Source organism: Nannospalax galili, unplaced genomic scaffold, assembly GCF_000622305.1.
Source record: "Nannospalax galili isolate Female #2095 unplaced genomic scaffold, S.galili_v1.0 scaffold1437, whole genome shotgun sequence".
NCBI classification, from domain to species: Eukaryota; Metazoa; Chordata; class Mammalia; order Rodentia; family Spalacidae; genus Nannospalax; species Nannospalax galili.
In genome coordinates this window covers 1,876,349-1,893,117 of record NW_008341050.1, presented here as the reverse complement: position 1 = coordinate 1,893,117, position 16,769 = coordinate 1,876,349, and the positions used below count along the sequence as shown (strand labels likewise).

General features: G+C 49.1%; 1 protein-coding gene across 1 annotated transcript in view; it reads left to right on the top strand.

The window, feature by feature from the left end:
• Cdh23 (cadherin related 23) overlaps positions 1–16,769 on the top strand; it is a 426,621-nt gene that overhangs the window by 398,370 nt on the left and 11,482 nt on the right. The window contains exons 44-52 of the mRNA XM_029565149.1: positions 1,862–1,964; positions 3,192–3,317; positions 3,974–4,177; positions 5,192–5,650; positions 11,198–11,314; positions 12,773–12,997; positions 13,512–13,681; positions 13,880–14,017; positions 15,488–15,607. Of these exons, the coding sequence (XP_029421009.1) occupies positions 1,862–1,964; positions 3,192–3,317; positions 3,974–4,177; positions 5,192–5,650; positions 11,198–11,314; positions 12,773–12,997; positions 13,512–13,681; positions 13,880–14,017; positions 15,488–15,607 (1,662 nt within the window). The remainder of the gene's footprint in view (positions 1–1,861; positions 1,965–3,191; positions 3,318–3,973; positions 4,178–5,191; positions 5,651–11,197; positions 11,315–12,772; positions 12,998–13,511; positions 13,682–13,879; positions 14,018–15,487; positions 15,608–16,769) is intronic.

Sequence of the window (16,769 nt, the reverse complement as noted above, 5' to 3'; positions counted from 1 at the left end):
ATGATGTCAACTATAAGTTTGCTGCATATGGCCTTTATTATGCTGAGGTATGCTATTTCCATCCCTGGGCTCTCCAGGGATTTTATCATGAAGGGATATTGGATTTTTGTCAAAGGCCTTTTCTGCATCTGTTGAGATGATCATGTGATTTCTGTCTTTGAGTTCATTTATGTGCTGAATTTGCATTTATTGCTTTATGTATGTTGAACCGTTCCTACATCTCTAGAATGTAACCAACTTGATCATGATGATCTTTTTGATTTTTTTTTTTTATCATTTGACTTGCAGGTATCTTCTTGAGAATTTTTTCATCTATGTTCAGCAGGAAGATTGGGTTATAGTGTTCTTTTTGTTACTGTTGTTGTTGGGCCTTTATCTGGTTTGGCCAGGATAACACCAGCTTTGTTTCTAAAAAGGTCTGGAGACATTATTCTTTTATTCTCTTTATTTTATTTATTTATTTTGTGTTTTAGAGACAGGGTCTCTCTGTAGCCCCAGCTGGCCTGGAACTCACTATGTAGACCAGACTGGCCTTGAACTCACAAAGATCCACCTGCCTCTGCCTCCCAAATGCTGGAATTAAAGGCATGCATCACCACGCCTGGCTAATTATTTTTTATTTTATTTTATGTGTACAAGTGTATTGCCTGCATGTGTTTAAGTGCACTCCTGTCATGCAATGCCCTCGGTGGCCAGAAGAGGGCATCAGATTCCCCTGGAACTGGAGTTACAAATGGTTGTTAGCCACCATGTGGGTGTTGGTATTTAAACCCAGGATCTCTGCAAGACCAGCCAGTGCTCTTAACTACTGAGCTCTCTCTCCAGTCCCACACTCCCTCTTGATTTTCATCCCTCAAGTTCTTTTCTTAGAAATTTCCAGAGACACAACCTATGTGAAGTTCACATAGAGGACTAAGTCTGTTCTGTGGATCGGAGCTAGCTGTGATTCTGCCCAGCTGCCGTTGCTTTGGTCAGGCTAGGTGGGCTGGTGTGTGGTAGCTGGAGCAGTTTTGAGACTGTCATGCCCACTGTTTCCCTGTTCCCTGCTGGGGTGCTGAAGGCAGTGGCCACTGGGGGCTCCTTCTATCTGACCCCTAGTGACCCAGCTTCTGTATTTTTCCTGGAAGAAGGCCTTAGGGTTAGTCTGCTGGTGTCCAGTGTCTGCGGCAGTGGACATAGTAGCAGCTGCCTTGGTTGTAGTGGGGGAAGTTGACTCTTAAATCTGCCGGTTGGGGTGGTAAGCGAGTGAATCATGGGACTGGAGAAGCAGCTGGCACAGTGATTGTGTATTCCTGTGTTCTTGGTTTCCCTAACTATGATCAGCCACTTGTCCTTCTAAGTCACCATCTTACCCAGAAGTACATCATGGGGCTCTGAAACAAAGGTCACTCTCTCTGTGCTCTTGCCTCAGTCACATCCTAGGGCCCCAGGAGGATCCACGGTCTGAGGGGCATAAGATGCCGCTCTGTGTGAAAGGTGAAACAAACTTGGACCAGCATCAAGCAAGTGTGAAAATCTGAAAGCCAGGACTCTCATTCCTACTGAAAGTCTTTCCTCATCAGGCTGAGTAACCTGGCTAAATACCCCTCCTACACACACTGGCTTGAGACCACACACTACCTCTATAAAGGAGTTAAGATTCTGGTTTGCAAGACTGGAAAATGGATGCAGGCTAAGCAGGAGACAGTATCTTCCCAAGATCACCCAGTGAATACAGAGTGGGCACTTGAATCCAGCGCTCTGGACCCCTTCTGTGGGCTTTTTCATTCCCCCACCTCTGAGCCTTGTTCCCCACTCTAGCCCTTCACTGGTGCCCCTGCCATTGTACAGCATGCAACCTGCCCTGTTCTGCCCATCACAGGATTTTGGCTTGCTGCTGGTGTCCCTCTCGGATGAGAATGACAATCACCCACTCTTCACTGAGGGCACATACCAGGCAGAGGTGATGGAGAACTCTCCTGCTGGTAGGTGCTGGGCCCATGCAGGGGCACCTACCACAGTGGTAGACACCACTGGAGCCTTAGGTGCCAAGGATGCTTGGGTGCATGCTGGCATAGCTGGACATAGAGGGTGCCAAAGGAGAGGACACAGTTCCAAAGGCTGGGGGTCTAGGGCCACTAAAGAGGCCACAGGTCTGTTTGGAAGAGATGGGAGTGCTCATTGGTCCCTGAGGTGATCTGAAAGTTGCCCACTGTCCCTCAAGAAAGGCATTCAAGGTGGAAGGAGTGCCCAGAACATTTAAGCCAGCTTCCCCGCTCCCCAGCCTTGTGGGGTGAAGCCCTGGGGAACATCTACCATCAGAAGTAGGGTCAGGGGTCCTGGATAGTCAGCATAGCCCTTGCCCTACACAGCACTAGTCAGCCTTGCTTCCCTTTAAAGGAACAGAGTCTGCTCTTGGATACCTCCAGGAGGCCCCCTCCCCAATCCCTGCCCTCCCCCGCCCCCCTAGTCCTCAGAGTTTGATTTTGAATTGGAAAGAGATAAGCTGAAATTGTACTTACCTCTGGATGGGTGTCACCTCCATGTGAACTTGATTTTTAAATCTGCCAGTGTGCACATTCCTGTGTTCACTGGTAGGTACACTTCCACATCAAGGCGTATGTGTGGGGTACATGTGTGCACAGGCACACATAGGCATACAATGTCCCCTTGATGTACTCATGGTAAGTGTGCCCACCTACATAGATAGACGAGCCCACAACCAGGTATCCCAGACTTGCATGTGTTCCCATGTGTGCTCAGACACAACCACATGAACACAGAGACCCACACAGTGTGTGCATATATAGCCATGTACAATCAAACTCTATAATACAGCAATGTGTACATACATGTTGATAGACAGAACCCACACATGGAGAAGGGGATACCAGGGAGCCCCCTAGATCCTCCAGTGGAGTGGCCAGCCTCAAAGGCTGCTGGGAAGCAGGCGTGGCTCTGGGCGGGCCAGAGGGGCTTGCTCACCACTCTTGTGTTTTCTCCCCAGCAGAGCTTTGAGGCCGCTCCAAGGCATCTGCGTTCAGTCTGCCAAGGCTGCCGCAGGCCCGCCCCAGGGCCTCTCCATCCCATACCCGTCCACCTTCCTTCCCTCCCCTCTCATCCATTGTCAAGCCATAGCTCACGGGACAGGCCAGGGAGGGGGGAGGGCGGGGTCAGGACTGGCCTGCGGTGACTCCTCTCCTCTGACCCAGGGACACCCCTCACGGTGCTGAATGGGCCAATCCTGGCCCTGGATGCTGACGAGGATGTGTACGCCATAGTCACCTACCAGCTGCTGGGTGCCCACAGTGACCTCTTTGATATCCACAACAGCACAGGTGGGACCTCTGCACTGCCAACTCTGGGGTGGGACTGGGTCTAGGCTCCTCCTCAGTGTGGGACCCAGGTTCTTATGGGGACCATGTTCCTTATAGCCCACACCACACAATGAAGCTGGATTAGGCCCCCAGAGTCCCAGTGGGGGATAGGTACCCAAGAGGAAGCTTAGAAGTAACCTGAAGGGCCTCCTGCTTTACACTGACCTGACCAAGCCTAAGCACACAGCCTTGACCCTCTCCCTGCACACTGTGTGCCCCAGGCAGAGCTCACCCCATGATCAACCAGAAATAGCCAGAGTAGCTTTCCTGTCCTCATACCAGACTAGCAGCTCCCCACAGTCCATGTCACATCCATCTGGTCAGGACAGTAGGCTAGTCTGGTGGCAGGGTCATAGAGGAAGTATGTCCCTCCATGGAGCAGTCCTCCTCCGTGGTCACTGTACACAGGCAGGACTCAGGACTGCAGAGATGACCATGGAGGACCAACCAGAGCAAACATGTGGGACCCATAGTGGAAGCTTTGGGGAGGAAAGTCACTGTATCTTTCTCCTCTTGTCCATCCTTCTCTTCCCACTCTCTGGGCTCTTGCCTTGTCTCCCCTACTGCATCCTTCTCCCTGTACACCTCCCTCCCTGGCTGATGATATGGGGTATCAGGTGTGGTAACTGTGAGGTCAGGTGTCATCATTGACCGGGAGGCCTTCTCACCCCCCATCCTGGAGTTGCTGCTGCTGGCTGAGGACATCGGGCTGCTCAATGGCACAGCCTACCTGCTCGTCACCATCCTGGATGACAATGACAACTGGCCGACCTTCAGTCCTGCTGCTGTGACTGTCCACCTGCTGGAGAACTGTCCACCAGGTAACCAGGGTTGGGCACCAGGCCCCACCTGCCACACCACCAGGAGCCGGTTGGTGGTGAGAGGGGTTAGAAGCTCAGGTGGACACAGAATTCTCCTCAGGGGATAGAGTGCTGGAGTGAGAGTGGAGAAAATGAGGACTCCTCAGAGCCTTAGTGTGCTGTGATGATCCAGATGTTCCATTCATGTTCCTATGTGGGAAGTCATCATCATCACCACCATCATCATCATCATCATCTTGGTTTTCCGAGATAGGTTCTTACTCTTTTATCCCAGAGTAGCCTGAAACTCACTATGTAGGCCAGGCTGGCCTCAAACTCACTATAAACTCACATTGACCTTAAATTCAGAGCAATCCTCCTGCCTCAGCCTCCCAAGATCTGGAATAACAAGTATGAGCCCCCATGCCCAGCTAAGTCTGACTGTTAAAGAATCAGAGAAACTCATCACAATCCAATTTAAGGGGAGTGGGGCTACGTTTGGTTGTAAAGGTCATCTAGAAGAGTAAGAAAAGTCTGAAACAAAAGCATTATGGTGCATATTGGCAAGGCTATGGTGAAGAGAGCCCCTTGTGTACCATCAACAAAGGTTCTTGAGCTAGAGAGATGGTTCAGGATAAGAGTGCTTGCTGCACCATCTTGAGGACCTGAGTTTAGATCCTAGCACCCATGTAAAAAGTTGGACGTGACACTGTGTGCATCTGTAACCTCAGAGCAGTGGGTGGTGGGTAGGATCATTGGGGCTTGCTTGCCACCATCCTAGCTCCAAGTTCAGTGAGAGACACTGTCTCAAAAGACTAAGGTAAAGATTCATAGAGAAGGAGGCCTAATGTCTTCTTCTGCCCTTGGCCCACGTACATTTATGTGCACCTACACACATGTAAGCATACTACACACACACACACACACACACACACACACACACACACACACGCATAAGCAATGAACAAAAATGTCCTGATAAATTTTTCCAGAAGAGGCCAAAGTGCTCAGCTCCTCCCTGATTCTTCTTTACAGGATTCTCAGTCCTTCAGGTCACAGCCACAGACAAGGACAGTGGCTTCAATGGGGAACTGGTCTACCGAATAGAAGCCGGGGCTCAGGACCGCTTCCTCATCCATCCCGTCACTGGAGTCATCCGTGTGGGCAATGCCACCATCGACAGGGAAGAGCAGGACTCCTACAGGCTGACAGTGGTGGCCGCTGACCGGGGCACCATGCCCCTGTCAGGCACAGCCATCGTCACCATCCTGATTGATGACATTAATGACTCTCACCCTGAATTCCTCAAGCCCATTCAGACAGTGAGTGTGCTGGAGTCTGCTGAGCCCGGCACTGTCATTGCCAACATCACTGCCATCGACCTTGACCTCAATCCAAAGTTGGAGTACCACATCATCGGCATTGTGGCCAAGGATGACACTGACCGCCTGGTACCTGACCAGGAAGATGCCTTTGCTGTGAATATCAATACAGGTACAAGGGCCACTGCCTTCTACCCTCGCTGACCCTGGCCCAGAGTCCTTGTTCCCTCCCTCCCTCCTTCCATCCCCGTTCTGTCTCTGCCATTCCTTGTATTTTCCTCTTTCTTTCTGACACGTATCCATCCCTCTCCTTTCCTTCATCCCCTTGCCTCTTCCTCCTCACCTCTCTGTCCGGCTCCCCTGACAAGCTCCCCAGGCCTTTTTGGCTCCTTCACCCTATAGTGTTGCATGAGTGCCCATCTCCCCACAGCCTCACCAGCATTCAATATTACAGAGTTTTTATGTTTGTAATTTTAAAGAAAACAGTACCTTGTTTTAAATATGCATTTTTTAATCATGAGATTTGACCAAATGCTTTCTTCATGTATATATTGACCATTTAAATTCTCTATAAATTCTACTTGTGGAATCTGGTGGACATGTGGTCTTCTCCCATTATCATAAAATAGAGCCATGATTTCATCTTTCACAGTTTGTAGTTTCCTATAGTATTGATGGTTTACTGTTTTCCAAAAGTTCTGTGGTTTTGATCCTCTTAGGGACATGGGTCTTCTATGGAAGGCCCAGAAAAGTGTCAGAAAAGTTAGCATGACTATGACAAAATGCTACAGTCCATTGCTATTCAGAGACATGTACAGTAAAACAGCACCAACAGATCAGCTCTCTATATGTACCTGTGAGGATGCTGGACAGTGCTACCCTGGTGACAGTGTAGGGACATTGGGATTCATGCATTACTGTAGGGGTTGAGACCAACTGTCCCATTTGACAGCATCCCAACACTAGTACACTCAGACCTCAGGACCCAGCAGTTCCATGTCCGTGTATGTGTATGTGTGTGTGTGTGTGTGTGTGTGTGTGTGTCTATCCTAAAGCAAACTCAGGGATGATCCTTGGGGCCACATGGCACTGCCTGAGGATGCTTACTTCAGAGTCACTGGTGGGAGTTAAAGACCAAGCATGCATCTCTCCATCTCTGAGCCTAGAAGGTAAAAAGTGGTGGGTGCATACCATGGGGAACCAGGCAGCAGTTAGAAATAGGGTGAACCCACACAGCAGTAGGGTGAGACTTAAAAATAAGTACTGGCCCAGGAGAGCAAGAAATCAAATGAGACACATACCATAATAGCATTTACATAAATGTAAAAGTGTATATGGTCTTCAGGAATGCTTTTATTTTTGAGATGGACTCAAGTAGCCCAAGCTAGCCTCAAACTTGCAATGTAGCCAAGGATTACCTTGGAATTTTTTATCTTCCTCCCTCCACCTCAGCCATTAGACAATTAACTCCCTCTTTAGCCATCTTAGAATGGTTATTTTTTCTCAATACACCTAAACAAAAAAATGTTTACCCCAAACCAACAGAGAACAGCTCTTACTCAACAGGGCCAAACCAGAACCATCCAACTTACCAGACAAGATCCTGATATTACTTATCCTTCCGTATCTTAATTTCAGCTTTCTTTTATAAGCCTCAGAAGAATGGCAAATAACTTTTGGCGGGGGGGGGGGTAGGCAAATTTTCCTTTCACCGCCCTCCTAAAAGACTCTGTGGGATTCCACTACTGCTTATGCAAGGCTTTTCTCCCGTAAGTACATATCCAATTTTTTCTGATGGCCCCAGCAAATCAAGCAAAGTGGCCATTAGGTGAAGCAACGATTCTGGAATGTGGCACTCTGTTGGAACCCCCAAAGCAGTAGCCACTACCCAATGGGAAGAACTTTTGGCCTCCTTTCCTATTTAAAACAATTCCCTGACCAAACTTTTAATTTGTTAAATTATCCTCACACAAGGCACCAAATGAGGCAGTACTACATTAAAAAGTCTGACTCCTGGAGTAGTTTAACCAGGAGTGAGCCAGCTCTGAACTGTTCTCTCGAACAATGGGCCACCCCCATATTTACTGAGTAGTATATCAATCATGGTTTGGGAAAGGAATGAGGAACTTTGTCTTAAAGAATCTTTAACCAGAATTTTATAAGAGAAGTTACTTTTCTGGACCAGAGACAGCATTTAAGACCACAAACACATTTGTCAACCTGTGCCCACTTGTTACTGCCAACATTTCTTGTGGGGGACACATTGTTTTCAACATCATGACTTCTTTCCACAGGTCTCAGGTCTAATGACCACATCTTACATATACATTGTTCTCCATCAGGGACATGGAAGCATCATGAGAGAGAAATAGGGAAAATGGTCTAAGATGAAAGCTGTGCATTCAGCTTGGCTTGTAAGAGTTAATTACACCAGGAGTCCGGAGCACAGTAAGATTGATGACGTTTTTCCTAAAAGTTAAATTTAAACAAGCTGAAGGCATAATAGGAAAACAGATTGAATACATAGTTCTAAATGATCTCAAAGCATATGATTAACTTGGTTATAAGGTTGTACAAAAGTTCAGTTTGTAATTTCCAGAAAAGCTAACCCTACAGCCTTCCAAGTGCTTGGAAGTATGCAATGCTGGGCATCTGGTGGATGTTAGGGAAGTGCTCTACCAACTGAACTCCATCCCCAGCCTCAGAAATACCCTTTTGTTGCTTTTTGTTTGCTTGATTGTTCTTTGAGGCAGGGTCTCCCTGTAGCCCCAGCTGTCCTGGAACTTTCTATGCAGACCAGGCTAGCCTGGATCTCAGAGACTCACCTCTCTTGGCCTCCCAGCCACCCAAGTGCTAGAAATAAAGGTGTGTGCCACCACACCTACTTAGGAATACTTTTAAATAAAAATATATCTATTGTACTACCTTAAGATTGCCTGAGGGTAGAGGGAATAAAATGAGGAAGACTAAAAAATTAAAAATTAGGCCAGGCATGGTGGTACACGCCTTTAATCCCAGCACTTGGGAGGCAGAGGCAGGTGAATCTATGAGTTCAAGACCAGTCTGGTCTACATAGTTCCAGGCCAGCTGGGGCTACAGGGCCTCCCTGTCTCAAAAAGACAAAAAAAAATATTAACCACGCCTTTGATCCTAGCAGAGGCAGGCAGATCTCTTGAGTTCAAGGCCAGCACACACAAAATCAACATTTTTTTTAAAAGTGTATTATATTTGAGGAGGAAGCATGGAAATTTATGTCATGTTAATTAGTAGAGGTGATAAACATTACCATTGAAATCTGCCCGATGACTTTATAGACATGCACAGGTGCCGAGGATCCAAGCGCAACCGATTATGACTAGTAATAATCAGATACATACAGATTAGAGATGCATGCACCAACATCTCAGTATAAGTAGCAAAAACAATGAGTCTTTCTGCAAGGAACAATATATTCTAAAATGAAATGGAGATCTTTTTTAAAGGTTAAAAACCCATTCAATTTTATGTCTTACAGGGCTTATACTGAGTTCAATATTGTGTAACTGTATTAATTCAACTGTGAACCTAGAAACTTACAGCCACTTGTGAAAGAGATGTACTCTTGCTCTGGAGTGTGTTACTGAATATGTTAAAGCTGTAGTGAAATGCTTCTTCTAATCACATAGTTATTAAAAATAAAATAAAAATAGCTCTTTTTAAAAAAAAGACCAAAATAAATAAATAAAATTTTTAAAAAGAGAGATGACAACAATCATAACATTATAGAACCAAATTAGTTTTAACCTCATCTGCATACGGGGTTCACAATGAGAAGAAAGAATACCCATAAGCCCTGGGAGACGTTGGTAGAATCCTATGCCAGCCATGTCCAAGTTAGCCAGGTTCCTGGCTGTGCTGCCCAGTCAGGACCATGGAGAGTCACCCCAACTCTTTCCCTTGTGTTGTAGAAGCCTCACTTTTCTCTTTGCTGACTCTTTTCTCTCTATTTTTCTTTCCAGTGTCTTCTCTGTCCCTCTTCCTCATGGTCTCCCAGTCTCCTTGCTCAGCTTCCCTCCCCTTTCTCCCCGATCCCAGCCCCTCTCCACTCCAATGGGTTCTCACTTGCTTGTCCGTTTCCTTCCCCTCTGCCTCCTGCATCCCCATCCTAGCCCCTCCTGCCCTGGGCAGCTCTGAGTCCCACAGTCATCCCTTATGCCCTGCCCCATCCCTCCTCGCTTGCTGCACCCTGAACTAACCAATGTTAACCCTCTCTCTCTTCCTCACGGCTGACAGGCCCACAGGTTTGAGCTCTGTTCTGTCACTTCCCACCTCATCTCCTCTCTACTTCACCCACCCCATTGCCTTCCTCCATCCTCACACCCCACCCTTCCTGCCCCAGGGGCCGGCCCAGGCCGTGCCCAGCCTTTGCAGACTGAACGCAGCTGCCCTCTCCCCATCCTCGCTCCCCAGCCTGGGGGACGGGGAGCGAGAGTAGGAAGAGGAGGAGGAGGAGGAGGAGGAGGAGGAGGCGGCCGTCCAGGGTAAGTGACCGCCCATGGCTGGGGACCCGTGGATGACACAGCAGCCCAGAAGGGGGTATGCCAGGGGGATGAATATCGAAGACTCCAGTGCCTAAGAAGGAGAGGAGGTCTCAGCTTAGGGTCAATGAGGGGGTGCCAAGAGGAGCCACCAGGCCCCAACAGGCAGGAAGAAGAAAAGCCCCAGCAGATTGGTCAGTAGGTCTATCCAGCTAAACTCAAGCTTCTAGAGGGTTCCTCTCTGATTTGAGGAGCAGGCAAGGACTCTGGGAGACAGCAAGAAAGGTGAGGGAACTGATGTCCCTGACAGAGTCAATGTTCCTGCCGGAATTAGCACCATGTCATACTCCACTTAGTCGAGACAAAGCGATACACCTGGGGTCCTACCTGTCCCTCCAGGGCAGTTGCCCCCCAAGGATGTCAAGCTGCCATGAGATCTCCCTAGAACATAATCGTTTGTAAATTTGTGACATACAACGTAAAATTTACTGTTTTGATTGTTTTTCCCAGTACCAAGGATTGAACCCAAGGCCTTGTGTATGTACGCTAAGCAAGTGTTCTTCCACTAAGCTATATTCCCAGCTCCCTTTTATTTTATTATTTTATTGAATTATATTGTATTTTGAGGCAGGGTCTCTCTTAAGTTGCCAAGGCTGGCCTTGAACTTGTTTCCCTCCTATTTCACTTTTTTGAGTAACTGGGATTTCAGACATGTACCAACATGTCAAGCTTGGTTTCTTTGTTGAGGCAGGTTCTTTCTTTGTAGCCCAGGCTGGCCTCAAACTGTCTCAGCCTTCTGAGGCCTGGGATTCCCAGGCCTGGTTCACTTCAGCCATTTTTAAGTAATATCAAGTATGTTCGAATTGTAGAATTGCAAGCATTAAAAAAATTACAGAGCACTCTCTTTGGCAGATAGACTCCCATTTCTCTGCAGTAGGTGCTGTACTTTTTTCCTTTCATAAATGGGGAGACAGAAAGCTCAGACAACTTCCTCAAAATCAACAACATGTAAGCATTGGGTGTGGGGCAGGGTGATAGGCTCCAACTATGTGAGCAGCTGTGCCCCATCCCAGCTTCAATGCCCAAGGTCCATCAGATACTATTACCCTCTGTCAGGATGGGGTATGATGGGGCAAGAGCTCTGAGAAGTGGAGATTTTAGGGGGTTCCCTCAAGCTGAATCCAACTTGGTCTGGTCCACAGGGTCTGTGATGGTGAAGTCCCCCCTGAACAGGGAGCTGGTTGCCACATATGAGGTCACTCTCTCAGTGATTGACAATGCCAGCGACCTACCAGAGCGTTCTGTCAGTGTGCCAAATGGTAAGATTTCCTGACAGTGTCTCTTATTGGTCACTCAGAGTCTGGGATGGGCCAAGAGCAAGTACAGGCCTGGACCCAAGGGGAGAGTACCAGGACTGAGCTGTCAGGGCTGTGGAGGAGCCAGCTGCCTTGAAAATGACAGCCACCTTGAGGCTCAGGACTGCTGTGCTCCTGAAATGTGTGTGGTCTGCACCCCCTAGGCTCTGAAGGGAAAGGAGACTCAGTAGAGTTGGGAGGAGGGCAGGCCAACAGAGTAATATGGGAATCCAACTATGTAACTGGTAGCCAGGGCGTATCGAGAACAGGAGACAGGAACTTCACTATCAGATAGGAAGCCAGGGGTAAGAACAGGAACCAAAGAGTAAGGGAAGGTGACTGGAGGCCACAAACCACATGGGACAAGCTCGATGATTGAGAAGGAGACACGTGCTGCCATCCTCCTGGGTCATAAGCTGGGCAGCTGCTATAGGCTGGACGGGATAGGCTAGCAGAGTAAGTAGTGGGGACAGTACGGATAGGGTGGCTTCAAGTGACTACTGCCTTCGGCTGGTTATCTTTATAGCCCAGAAGCCCAAGTTTTCCGGAGGGAAGGGCACACTCAGTTATCTCTTACATGCCTGAGGTCATAGGGTCACAGGCCCAGCTGCTGAAGCAGAGGGGACAGCTCAGAGGAGACTAGAGAAGGCTAGATCGGGGAAGCATCTCAAAGCATCTTCATCCTAGCTCACAAAGCATGTCAGGAAACTGACACAGAAAGGGCCAAGGGTGCTACCAAGGTCCCCCAGCCCTTTGGCAGAAGGCAAGCCTCTTCTAATGGGAGGGAGATGACCAGGTCAGAGCAAAAGGTTGTATGTCACAGTCTGAGAGTTGGGCCAGTGGGGAGATAATTCAGTTGGTAAAGTGCTTGCCTTGTAAGCATGAGGACTTGAGGTTGATCCCAAGAACTTACATTAAAATGTCAGGGTGTGATGGCACAGACCTGTGGAGGTGGAGACAGAGGCACATCTCTGTGAGTTCGAGCCCTGTCTGATCTACATAGTGAGTTCCAATCCTGCCAGGGCTACACTGTGAGACCCTGTCTTTAAAGAAACAAAAGCCAGGCGTAGTGACATATACTTGATGTACTTGTACTCCCAGCATTGGGAGGTGAAGACAGGTAGATTCCCTGGGGCATGCTGGCCAGTCAGCTTAAACTACTCGGGGAGTGCCTGGTAAGCAAGAGACCAAGGAAGAAGACTTGGGTTGTCCTTTGGTCTCTACACGCAGGCACACAACAAATGCATGTGTACCCACACACATGCACCTGCACATGCATGAACACACACACACACACACACACACACACACACACACATATGCCCATAAAATAGAGCCCCAGGAGGGTGTGAGACACTGCCTTGGACCTGGCTGTGGCCTAGGAAGCCCATCCCTGGTCCTCACTCACTACCTGTACCCCAGCCAAGCTCACGGTCAACATCCTGGATGTCAACGACAACACGCCGCAGTTCAAGCCCTTTGGGATCACCTACTACACAGAGCGGATCCTGGAGGGGGCCACCCCTGGTACCACGCTCATTGCCGTCGCAGCTGTTGACTCTGACAAAGGTCTCAATGGACTAATCACCTACACTCTGCTGGACCTCACACCCCCAGGCTACGTCCAGCTGGAAGACTCTTCAGCAGGTAGGTGGCAGATCTGCCAGAGGAGGGGTGAGAGAACACATGTTCCTACCTATTAGCCCCAGCCCCCAGCAGGACTCGATCCTCACCATCTCGTTGGAGCCCCACCCTAGACCCATAGTAGTTTGGCCAGATTCAAGATGACTGTCACTCTAATCACTTCCCCCTAGTAGAGGATGCAGTTTTCTAGTTCTGGCTGGGATGGAAATCCATAGATGTCTGCTGGAACCCTAGCACACTCTGGTGCCACCCAAGTTCCTACAGTCACATCTTTTGGGAGCAGGGACTCTGACAGGTATCTCAGGATGCTTTGGGGTCACTGATACTCATCCCAGTGTGTACAAGAAGCTGTCAGCATTCCCTCTCAACCTCTGTTCTGCTGTGAGGCAGGGCTGCCTGCCCACCTTCCTTCTTAAGGGTCCCACCTGCCCTTCAGAGCCCCAGATCCTTTGCAAAATTTAGACAGCCAGAATGAGAAGTGGCTAAAATGTCATCAGTGGACACCTCTGTGTCTCAGGGAAGGTCATTGCCAACCGGACAGTGGACTATGAAGAAGTGCACTGGCTCAACTTCACAGTGAGGGCCTCAGACAATGGGTCTCCACCCCGGGCAGCTGAGATCCCTGTCTACCTGGAGATTGTGGACATCAATGATAACAACCCCATCTTTGACCAGCCTTCCTACCAGGTGGGTGGCTGGACCAATATGGAGGGGGTCAGGTTGTGTGCCTATTCCCTGGGGTTTTTGTGTCTTCTACTTACCTCTCCCAGCCTCCACACCCTCTGTCATGCTGCCCAGGGTCCCCACACCATCAGGGAATTCCTGGGCAGAGCTTGGACTCCAGGAGTGACCACACCTGCTGACTTACTCGATCTCTCTCTCCAGGAGGCCGTCTTTGAGGATGTGCCTGTGGGCACGATCATCCTGAGGGTCACTGCTACTGACACTGACTCAGGCAACTTTGCCCTCATCGAATATAGTCTTGGGGATGGGGAGGGCAAGTTCACCATCAACCCTACCACGGTAAGTGAGCAGTGGAGGGCCTGGGAGTTTGAAGACCTAGAGTCCAGGGTTGAGAAGCCACCAGAAATATCCCAGTTGTCTCCCTGTTTCTGGGCCCTGTCTCCTGGACATCTGAAGAGTTCAAGATTCTTTTTTAAAAAAAAGAAAAAAATTTGAATTTTTTGAAGCAGGGTCTCCCTGTAAGCCCCAGCTGTCCTGGAACTCACTATGTAGACCAGGCTGGCCTTGAACTCACAGAGATCCGCCTGCCTCTGCCTCCCAAGTGTTGGGGACTATAGGTGTGCGCCACCACGCCCAACTATTTTATTATTTTTAGTTTATAAGTGTTTTGCCTGCATGTGTGTAAGTACACTTGGGTCATGCAGTGTCCACAGAGGTCTGAAGACAGCGTTGGATGCCCTGGAACTGGAGTTATGGACAGTTGTTAGCCACAGTGTGGGTGCTGGGAACCGAACCTGGGTCCTCTACAAGAGCAACTAGCACTCTTAACTGTTGAGTCATCTCTCCAACCCCTGAATTCAAGATTCTCTATCTGAACTCTCCTCAGAGTATTAGATGCTATGAAGACCCAGCCTTTCTGTCCCAACACACATGGAAGGAACTGACCCTTTGGAGGGACAAGATGTGTCCTCATCAGGCCCAAAGTCTTCATAAAAGTCCATGGGAGAGCTTTTTGGGACTGTCAAAGAGAGGCTGAAAACCGGGTGTGGTGATGCATGCCTTTAATCCCAGCACTCTGGAGGCAGAGGCAGGCAGATCTCTGTGAGTTTAAGGCTAGCCTGGCCTACATAGTGAGTTCTAGGCCAGCTGGAGCTATAGGGAGACCCTGTCTCAAAGAGAAAAAAAAAAAGGCTTAGGAGCTCTGTGGAAAGTGGGCACTGTATTTGAGTGCCTTCTGTATGCATGGGTTTATACTCAATGTCGAGAGAGGGAAGATATCCAAAAGGGTGGACCCTCATGCCCCTGAGTCTCAGCCCTTTGGGAGAACAGATATTCAGAGGAAATGAGCAAATGTCTGCTGATTGGATCAAAAGCCCGATGTCTTCAGTATGAGGAGAGAGCCCTGCAAACTGGGCAGGGGTGGGGTAGAGCCTTCTCCAGTTGCTGGAACTGGGCTTTCTTCCTTTCCCGCTCCTCCCTGCCCCTATCCTCCTGCATGCTTTCCTTCAGGAGAATTTATTTCTGCTCCATGTGGGCACTCAGATATAGTGCCTGGAATTAAGAGCAGTGCCTATTGTGAGAGTACCTGCTCTATGTCAGGGCCTGGTCAGGCAGTTGACTCCATCCTGAGCTAGTCATCCCATTTGGATACACTGGGGGTATGAGGGCAGGAAGAGTCACCAGATTTGGAGCACCATGAAGATAAGTGCTTTTCTTCAGAGCCTTCCAGATCCACTGATATCCAGTGTAGTAGATGCTCAGTAAACATTTTAAGTTGATGGATCACCTGAAACCCTGTCCTCCATCTAGGGTGACATCTATATACTGTCCTCACTGGACCGGGAGAAGAAAGACCACTATATCCTGACTGCCTTAGCCAAAGACAACCCTGGGGATGTGGCCAGCAACCGTCGAGAAAACTCTGTACAGGTGAAGGGCAGCATCTTGGGCTAGGGACACAGACACGGGGGCTATGGAGGAAGCAAGCCAAGTTAATAGAGAGTGACACTGTGGGTGGGAACAGGGCCGTCAGCCCCCTAAGAGGCATGGTTACAGGAAGAAGAATGGTAGGTGGTGCCAGTAGCTGTAGTTTAGGAAGGCAGAGCTATCAAGGACTGATCTCTTGTTCCAAAATGTTGCACAGACAACCAGGCACACCTGGATGTGACCCAGCTGAAGCCTGGGGTGTGCCATGGTCCAGCCTCTTTGATTATCCCGCTGAAACAGTCCAGCAGTCCAAACTGAAATAGCCATCTTTACCTGAGGGTGGTTTTCTTTTTATTGAGGCAAAATCTCGCTATGTAGCTCATGTTGATCTTGAACTGGAGACCTTCTGCCCTCAGCCTCCTAGGTGCTGTGACTCCAGGGGTGTACCACCATGCCCAGTTTAATGTGATACTGGGAATTCAAATCCAGGCCTTCATGCCAGCTAGGCAAGCAGTCTACCAAATGAGCTACATCCTAGCCCCTTATTTATGATTCTTGAAGTCCCCCTTCACATTCCAGTTCTGGAATTTGCGGTGCAGCTCTGAGCCCCAGCTCGTAAACTCTTTCTGCCCTCTTCTTCCCAAAGCCCCAAGCCTCAAGGCCTTGTTTGTTCAGGTTGCTAACTGGGCCCACTTCTATTTCCACTGAGTCTCTCTGAACTTTACAGAGGAAGCCACAAGTGTGGCCATGGGAAATCGGGGAAGACAGGTGGCCTAGAAGTGCTTTGTATACCAAAAGGGGCCCCTCAGAATCACTACTGGGTGGGACTGTGATGATGACAACATACTTGAGTGGGGAGCCTAGGCAGCTAGGGAAGGGGCCTTGCAGTCTGCAGAGCCCACAGGTCCTGCTGGAGGCTGTGGCATCAGCAAGAGAGACCAAGTCTCCTCCAGTCACAAATCTTGGTTGAGGGGCTCTAGGGTGTGGAGGCACCCCAGCAATCCAGAATGAAGGTCAAGAGAATAAAGCTAGTCTTGGGGGAAGGGGACACCATAGGGAGAAGCAAAAGACAGATTTGGAGGGGCCGGGTGAGGGATTCCTGTGGCAGGGCCCAGGTTGGGCAACCTGCTACCTACGGTCATTGATGTTAACTATTTACTCAAGC